Source organism: Sinocyclocheilus anshuiensis, unplaced genomic scaffold (genome assembly GCF_001515605.1).
Source record: "Sinocyclocheilus anshuiensis isolate Anshui unplaced genomic scaffold, SAMN03320099.WGS_v1.1 scaffold890, whole genome shotgun sequence".
In the NCBI taxonomy this organism is placed as follows: Eukaryota; Metazoa; Chordata; class Actinopteri; order Cypriniformes; family Cyprinidae; genus Sinocyclocheilus; species Sinocyclocheilus anshuiensis.
The window spans coordinates 241,782-250,860 of record NW_015537986.1 but is presented as its reverse complement, the minus strand read 5'-3'; the positions used below and the strand labels follow the sequence as shown (position 1 = coordinate 250,860).

At 36.3% G+C, this 9,079-nt stretch overlaps 3 protein-coding genes across 8 annotated transcripts in view; 2 read left to right on the top strand and 1 right to left on the bottom strand.

Annotated features, from left to right (window-relative positions):
- LOC107674563 (ER membrane protein complex subunit 9-like) overlaps positions 1–1,279 on the top strand; it is a 7,564-nt gene extending 6,285 nt beyond the window's left edge. For all 3 annotated transcript variants that reach the window (XM_016468589.1, XM_016468575.1, XM_016468583.1), the window contains exon 7: positions 955–1,279. The gene's annotated coding sequence lies outside the window, so the exon portion shown is untranslated. The remainder of the gene's footprint in view (positions 1–954) is intronic.
- Positions 159–956, top strand: LOC107674874 (ER membrane protein complex subunit 9-like). The gene is made up of 4 exons (XM_016469009.1): positions 159–337; positions 420–489; positions 619–713; positions 794–956. Exons 1-4 carry the CDS (start codon positions 297–299, stop codon positions 954–956), a joined length of 369 nt encoding a protein of 122 aa, XP_016324495.1. The 5' UTR covers positions 159–296.
- Positions 1,280–4,901: 3,622 nt separating the features above from the next.
- Positions 4,902–9,079, bottom strand: part of LOC107674544 (interferon regulatory factor 8-like) — a 14,743-nt gene continuing 10,565 nt past the window's right edge. For all 4 annotated transcript variants that reach the window (XM_016468555.1, XM_016468537.1, XM_016468564.1 and 1 more), the window contains 3 exons: positions 7,507–7,911; positions 5,687–5,799; positions 4,902–5,389 (listed from right to left, as the gene is read on the bottom strand). In XM_016468555.1, the coding sequence (XP_016324041.1) occupies positions 5,252–5,389; positions 5,687–5,799; positions 7,507–7,911 (656 nt within the window). In that variant the 3' untranslated portion in view covers positions 4,902–5,251. The remainder of the gene's footprint in view (positions 5,390–5,686; positions 5,800–7,506; positions 7,912–9,079) is intronic.

Here is a 9,079-nt window from a genome sequence, read left to right as displayed (position 1 = left end):
TTTGAGTTGAATTACTGAAATAAATGAACTTTTCCACGACATTCTAATTTATTGAGATGCACCTGTATATACACATTTTTATTTTTTTTATCTGGGACTGTGTTTTTAAAGAATTGAATATAGAATGATCTTTATTATAGCAGCATTAACAGCATGACATTGTATTCCTCATTTGTAAGTCTCTTTGGATAAATATCCCTGCTAAATGTAAAATTTAAATGCTTCTTTTATAGAATACATGTCAATAATTCCTGTTGTAGGTCGACGCTTGGTGTTCGCAAACACATCAAAGGATTATGGGATATTATCAAGCCAATGCTTGTGTCTCAGACAGCAGGTACTCCTCCATCTGTTTTCATCATTCCCGAGTTCCTTATTATTCTCTGTGTTTTACTTTTCTCTTTTTTTTTTTTCTTCAGCCCTACACCATGTGCTTTGAAGATTGTCTTCGAGCACTTCGAGCAGTGTAACAATGCCGTGTTGCTTATGGTAATTTAGAAAATGTCACCTTGGTGATTGGAAAAGGCTTATGGTAATTTAGAAAATGTCTCTTGGTGCAAAAGTTTATTGGAAAAGTCCTTTTTTTTTAATGGGAACATTTTTTTCCCTCTGCCTCAGATTGATGGAGAAAAGATGTTTCCAAGCTGCCGTGTTCCTCCGATCGTGATGTATGAGCGTAAAGACGCCCGCTGGGCTCTCAAAGACAAACACACGTAAGACAAATCTCAAAAAATGTGCAGCTTTGTTGATGATAATGCTGCAGTGCAATTAATTAGTATTCTTTATTCTTTAGAATAATGCTTCGGCAGTGGGAAGAAACCTGTTCCATAGTTAATCAGCTGTTGGTGATCAGGGATCAGGCACTATTGGTGGACTTTGACAGCCATTTGGATGACATCACAAAAGATTGGACCAATCAGAAACTCAATGCCAAAATCATGCCCCATGTTGTCTAAAATTTTGTTTTTAAGATTATTTGACTCAGTGTATCGTATTTCATTTTATTTATGTGATATACATGATGTCCTCAATATATGCAAAAAGAACCATCTTCTTTAGTTTGGTATGATTTTTTGACCCTCTTTGACCCTAAAAATAAACACAAACTTACATTGAGGGGGACTCGTAGTACAAGCAGCATATTTTTTCTTTGATCACTTTGATGGTCTGTCATTAATTGGTTAGTTTAAGATCTATATATCCATCTATCTAAACATTAAAGGTGGGGTAAGTGATTTCTGGTAGCCAATGTTGATATTTCAAATCACCAAAACAAACACGCCCCTACCCCAAAAGGGTCTCGCCCCTATTTTGATAGTTCCGCCCCACACATACATACGCAACCCAGGCAATGATTATGGAGGAATCTGCTGTGCCAGCCGGCCGAGGGTATGATGTCATTAATAAGTGAAAGCAATGTGTTACTATGGTAATACAGGTCGAATGTGTTTTTAACATGCATATATGTGTTTTAACAGCATATATTAGTTCTGTGAAACGAAGCAAAACCAATGTTACTCACCTATCGAGAAGAAACAAAGCAACCTCGGCATCCGATCGCACTGGAAAGCTGATCCGATATTTACATGGGACCCTTCTTGCCTTATCGTAAGCCTTCTTTTTTTCCGCAGACATTTTCCTCTTTGTTTTTTATCCGCCAGCTCTATCTTTCTGTCCTCGCTCGGCTCGGCTAATGTTCGTCCGGTGCACTGAGCGCTCTCTCCTCCGCATCATGAGTAGACACGCCCCTTACTGCTGATTGGCTACAAGTTTGTTTTGGTACTCGGCCCGACTCAGTTTTCTAAAGGGGTTTTGAAAAAAGACATACCCCACCTTTAAATTAATCTGTAATGAAACTACGTATGTTTCCTCAGGTGCTGTCATTACATGGGGTTCTCCATTTTACAGACTTAATACGAAAAAAAAAGTTTCATGAGATTTTATGTTGTCATGAAGTAGTGTAGTATTCAACTTTAACTATATGAAGGTTATTGTGAGCTAATCCAGTCTCTAATAATTTAGATGATTCCTTTCAGCAAACTGAGAGTAAATCAGCTCAGAGTAGTGTGAGTGTATGATTCATGCGAGGTGTGTCCTACAATATGTGAATCTTCAGGTCTGTCTGGAGCTTATATTTGCTGTTCTGATGCCTTTTTTCCACTGCAGCACTGCTGACGTTTGCATTTCCTAACCTGTATGACTGACTATCATCTGTGGAACATTAAAAAATATATATTTAGAAACATTTCTGTGTTTTTTTTTGTTTTTTGGTCCATTCAATGAAAGTCAACTGGCACTGAAATGGTTTGGTTAATAGCATTCTTTAAATTACATTATCTTTTTTTCTTAATCTATTTCACTTTAATTTGGAACGACCCTTTGTGTGGCGTCCCCGTCACAGGAGCAAAAATGGTGTTTGGAATTTGCTCTTTGAGTTACAAATTGGGTTGATTCAACTAAAACCAAAGTGTTGTTTTGTAACCAATAGCCTCAAGTACATTTAGTTTAATCAAATTGCAGTTCAATCACTTCATTGTTACTGTCACAATAAATTAAGCCTGCTTTCTGGAATACCCTCCAGGGGGGCACTAAATCCCTAACATTATGACATTATTAAGAATTTGTAGTTGTAGCCTCCCCTACAGGTGCAATTCTAATGCAACTTGGAGTGTGTCCTCAGAATATCTTGTGGGCTATGTATATCAAGTTTTGTTAACTTTGGACATTGCAGTCAGGAGATTCAAGTCAATTTGTGACTTAAATCGCTTTGATAAAATCAATAACTATAACTGGCCAGGATTTCTATATTGCCTAAAATATCTAGGTTTTGGCTTTGTTTGCGTGTGCAGACCGATCGGTGTATGACATCAAAATACCATACAGATGGTTCCTTATGCTTTCAAAATGCTCTCGAGGTATTTTGATGTCATACACCGATCGGTCTGCACACGCAAACAAAGCCAAAACCTAGATATTTTAGGCAATATGGAAATCCTGGCCAGGACGCGTCCTGGGAAAATGGCACGTATGGTCACCCCATTGTAGGGCAACCCGGAAGTTAGCGTCACCCTGGTTCCCTTGATAAAAACCCAATAAGATGTTTCCATTTGAATTATTGCATAAAATTAGTTTTTGTGGCCAGCAAAAGTTAATTCTTACATGTTTTGTTCATCATGATAATCTTCACAAATGAACACAGCTTTTATGAACTTTGATGTATATACAATTGGCTATAAACAAACTAGAAACTACAGTACGATCAGAAGACTACTACAGTGTCACCATCTCTAATCTTTCAACAATTCTTAGTCTTTATTTTTTTTTAAATTCCCTTTTGAGTTAGAATAGTTTGCAAGTGCACAATTATAAACACAAATGAGGCTGTAAAAGCGGACTAGTGAGCAGAGTTTCAATGGCCCAACAACCTTTGTATTCCCATTTAACCACTTGTTATCAATCACCTTTTTGCATGACACATAAAAGAATAAATCATGACTAGGTTATTCAGAAAAATGTTGTGCCATAGAATAATGCTTGAGAATATCTTGAGCTTGTGTTAACCACAGAACTTATTTCAGCCATTTAGCCAAAAAAAAAACTGACTTCAGACCTATGAAGCTGGACGTGCTAAAATACTCGTTTCGGGGTTTTGGCCTACAAAAATATTTCATCCTTGCAGCTCTCTATAGCGCCACCTAGTGTCACACTGATGTGTTTCTGTGAGCCCGAGCAGATGCACACGATTGTGACCATCCTGCCATGTTTGGGGTTTCTAAAATTTACAGCCTGTACACTTTTAGGGCACAATAAAAAAGAGAAGAGGACGAAGAAGAAAATCAGTACAAACAGAAACCCTTACTCTGGAATAAAAAATACGGGGTGTCTATTTACATTTAGTTAAAAGTGGCTATAAAACATCAGTTCCAGTGGCGCAGATGGATAAGCGTGTGTTGTTGGCTTTTTGACGTGATCGACCCGGGTTCGATCCTGTCTTTTGCCGACCTTTTCAAATCTCGTATTAGCAATGGATTCTATTTACACTAAGTGAACGATGTGATACGATATTTGAAAAGGGAGAAAAAAAAAGTTCGGCAAAAGGCGGGATCGAACCTGGGTCGATCGCATCAAAAAGCCATCTGCACCACTGGAGCTAATGTTTTACAGCTATTTTAACTAATTTAACTCCGTATTTTTATTCCATAGTAAGGGCAATTCATACAATACATTTAAACTGAGCTACTTTAATACCATCTCCGAACTTTCTACCATGACTCTGCTGTTCTTCGGCTGGTTCTTCCTGTATACGTTGATTGACAGATGTCTCGTCCAGTCAGCGGTGAGTAATCCCAAACCAATGGCGCTGTCTCAAACTATACCTACCTCTTCCGGTTTGTCTGATTTGTTGTTGTGTTTTCTGACTTGTTATAATGTTTTCTGAATTGTTGTTGTGCTTTCTGAATTGTTATTTTGTTATATAGACTTGCATTTGCGTTTGTAATTTGTTATTTTGTTTTCAGAATTGTGATTTGTTTTGCACTTCTCGTCCACCGTAGAAATGGGTTCCAGCACCTTTGATATGTGGACCCCTAAAAAAGGTGCATTACACCCGATACCTGCATGGTAATTGTGTTTGCATGGCTACTGGTGACTAAAATCTAAAACAAGTAGCCTTAAACTCACTTTCCGTGGATAGAATCCAAGAAAAGTGAAGTTCTCGGTTTCTGCCATTATGATTGAGACAGCCAGCATCACAAGGCAAGCGATGACATCCTTTATTGCCACTGATTAATTTATTTACAAAACAAATGAAAAAATTCAGTGTAACATTAGCGTTAGATGAAAATGTACAGGGTCATTTAACAATCCATTTTTAGTTAACCATGTACATTGTTATTAATGCATTTAATGAGTTTGAACTTTACTCAGACTCCACTAGGCCAGATGGGAAATGCATAGTGTTACAAATGACAAAATATTTTGTGTTCTTACATTTTGCAGTGTAACATACAATTCTATATTGACTAAAGACATGTTTTATATTACTTATAAATATGTGGATTTAACTACTATATGGCTATATATTTTATGTATTTGAAGCAACTGATAATTACAGTGTTTATTTCCACTAGCTACCTACAGGAAAGTGTTTATACAAGTTGTCTCAAGTCATGCCATATATAGTTGTTCTTCTTCATTTTGATTCTTAATGTCAAGATCTCAAGAATGCAGAAAGTGTTATCTTAGAGGTTTGTTACTGCTCCAATACTTCAACAAAGTTCAGCGTCACTTCCCCTGTAGGAGACTGGCTGGCCAAACTTTTGAGAATTGCAATAGAGTCTCTGAGGGTCTTGACCTCTTCTATCTGCGACTCAACCCAGGGGATAGAGATCTGGAGAAAGCAAAAGAAAATTAAAAGAATAGTGCACCCAAAATCAATCATTCTAGTGGAAATGTAAATATTTTTTCTGCCATATCTCAAAAACTCTCATTCATGCTTCTGTTCCATTCAAAACACTCAAATACGTATGTTGCAACACAAATGGTCTCAACATGCAAGATCTCAAAGTCTCAAAGTGGCAAGTTTTAGACAGCTGCTAAAGTAGCAAAGGTTGCATCCACTTACAGCACAAATGTAGCATTTGATCCATATACAAAAGATATTGCTGCATTGACATTAGGTCTGTACCTTAATGATGATGTGTTTATCATCAACGTCATCTCCATCATACAGCTCTTCTCCAAAACACAGCGTGATCTCACTTTGAGGTTGTTTTCCTCCACTGCGGAAAGAATCCAACTCTTGAGAGGAACAAAGAAACTTTCAATTAATGCTGTAATCATTTCAAAACTCAGGAAATCAGAGGAGGAAAGAACTGTGTTTCTAATTTCAACTTTAGGTGTGAAGATCATTTAGTTAACTTTTAAACTGTTTGTCGTTCCTTACAGTCGCCTTCTATCATGGTAAGGGCACAAATCAAATGATTCTGCCGACTTCAATATGTATCAATCACTATTCTCACCTTTTTTTTAATTTTTTTTTTACAATTTCCACACAATTATGCAAACACAAAATTTTACCAAAACAAACTCAGCAGCACTTCAGACACATGCAAACTGCTAAAAACTATAAACTTGTCATAAACCCAACCACTGACCTGACAGCATTGCATGTATGGCCTTTATTACATTTAGGCCGATATAAAGCAAATACATATGATATTACACAATTTAATGTAGATAGCAAATACATATCCAAAAAACACATCTATAATTGCTGAAATTAAATTAATATTTATTTTACATAAGATGTACTAAATAATTTAAAAATATATAAAAAATCATTTAAACTTAATAAAAAATGTAATCTGTAAAATAAACAGATTTATACCTCAGATGGCAACTTCTTGATTCTGTAATCTTACTATAGTATTTTTCACAAATAAAGAAATTGTTAAAAATATGAATAAAAAGGAATTTATCACTGTAATCAATGGTGCACTCAGACATCATCCAATCATCCGTTAAAAACACGGTACACACATTTTTATACAGTCTACAAATGCATACTTCAGAGCATCTCACAGCTGGATTTGCCATAGTTTGCAAGGTTTGTGCATTTAAATGTTTATTAGCTATTCAAAGACTTGTTTAAATGATAGAAATGCATATTTGCTGAATGCTGACTGTAGCTAATTAAGTAATATGTGACCCTGGACCACATTTTTTTGAAATTGAGATTTATACATCATCTGAAAGCTGAATAAATAAGCTTTCCATTGATGTATGGATGTATTTGTTATGATAGGACACTATTTGGCTGAGATACAACTATTTGAAAATCTGGAATCTGAGGGTGCAAAAAAAATAAAAATACTGAGAAAATCACCTTTAAAGTTGTACAAATTAAGTTCTTAGCTATGCATATTACTAATCAAAAATTAAGTTTTGATATATTTACGGTAGGAAATTTACTAAATATCTTCATGGAACATGATCTTTACTTAATACCCTAATGATTTTTGGCATAAAAGAAAAATCGATAATTTTGACCCATACAATGTTTTTTTGGCTATTGCTAAAAATATACCCAAGCGACTTAAGACTGGTTTTGTGGTCCAGGGTCACATATAGCTTTTGCCTTTCTATTAATAATAATAGAAGTATAATAGCAAATGCCATTATACTTTTTGTATATGGTTTACTTTCTTTGTTTAACAGTTCTGTGTAATAATTTAATAGGCAATTAAACAGAGACAGTACACTAATGAAGAATGACATTCTCAGTGTTGTAAAAATAAAAGTCCCACTTCCGACACAATGGCCAAACAGAAAAATGCATCGGTCGATGCAATAATTAAAAATTGCAGATATATCGGTGAACCACTATTACTATGTAACTGACGCCTTTTAAATGAACATTTAAGCTAAAGAAGTATAAGGAGCGTAGAAATTTGAATGACCAGTTTTATTTATACAGTGCACATAATATGCTTGTGAAACACTTACCCTGTTTGAATATATCCTTGCTGAACAGCTGGGTGGGCTCGCCTGCTCTCTCCATTTTACAGGGTCCTGTGGTGGTGTTATGTGGTCCTCTCCAGAAGACCCGTCCCTGACAGAAGCGCTTGGCATAGATGGCTCCTCCTGTCAAGGTCAGGACTACTCCACTCTCCATGAAGGGCAGCAATTTGTTAAGAGCGGTCAAACGTGGGGCGAGGCTGTGGTCAGAGCTCATGTCTGATGGGGGGTCTGGGAGAGGGATTCGATGGAAGCCAGCACCGTTTAGAGATGGTGGAGATGGAGGGACAGGTGAGGGAGGCAGGTAAGCGATCCGAACATCATTACCCATTACTTCTCGCCGCAGAACCTCCTGACCAATGTAGAGCACGGTTATGTGGAAAGAGTGCAGCACTGAAAGAACAAAAGAGTTTTAGGAAACCATTTGGCAATAGTTAGATTAGATTTTTTCTAATCAATAAATAAAATGTGACCTGTGCTGGCAAAATGAGTCACAATGAGCAAATTTTCAAAAATGAGTTATTTTTATGATGCATGATTTGTTGGAATTGGACGAAAAATGACTGAGCTACACCTGTTTGAAGTCGATAGAGTCAGCAATTCAATTTTGAGAAAAATCGAGTTAAAGTTTTCTGAAGGTTCCAAAGCAAAATCACCTGCATCGCTGCATCTTCTCCTCCAGTTCTTTTCTTAATAATAATTACTATATTAATAATCACAGTATAGCTATTTTATTTTATTTTATCTTTGTTTTTATAAATAAGAACAGATGCAAAAATAAAACAGTAGAACAAATATAAGAAAGAAACAAATAATGCATTACCTTTTTCAGTTTACATATAAACAAAAGCATTCAAGTAAGAAAAACGAATAATCAAATGTAAAAATCCCTTTAGTCTGTTAATTACAAATACATTGATTATTAAAACTACAAAAGCAGTTCAATCAAGAGCAGCAAGTGATTCCCTCATTTCTTTTATTGTTAGATTAACATTAATGAGGCAACCTATATTAAGACCTACTGTAATGCACGGATCTAATATAATGTTACAGATCAGATGTTTCTCCCCAACAGTTCCCCAAACGTTCACTTAAAGGGGTCATATGATGTTGCTAAAAAGAACATTATTTTGTGTATTTGGTGTAATGAAATGTGTTTATGCGGTTTAAGGTTCAAAAAACACATTATTTTCCACATACTGTACATTATTGTTTCTCCCCTATGCCCCGACTTTTTGAAACGTGTCGATTTTTACAAAGCTCATCGGTCTGAAAAGCGAGGTGTGCTCTGATTGGCCAGCTATCCAGTGCGTTGTGATTGGCCGAATACCTCAAGCGTGTGACGGAAATGTTACGCCCCTTGCCATACTGTGATGCCCTGTCCGGCCGGAGCGACGAGACAAAAACATTAAAACCCATTATAAACGAGGCATTTGTTGCATCCAGTGGGGACATAATTACGGATTATAATGACTTATACTGTCTTTTTACACGTTGCATCGCGCCACGTAAACATAAAAACATGTCTGCATTTGTGATCGGAGAAATGACAAACAACAAG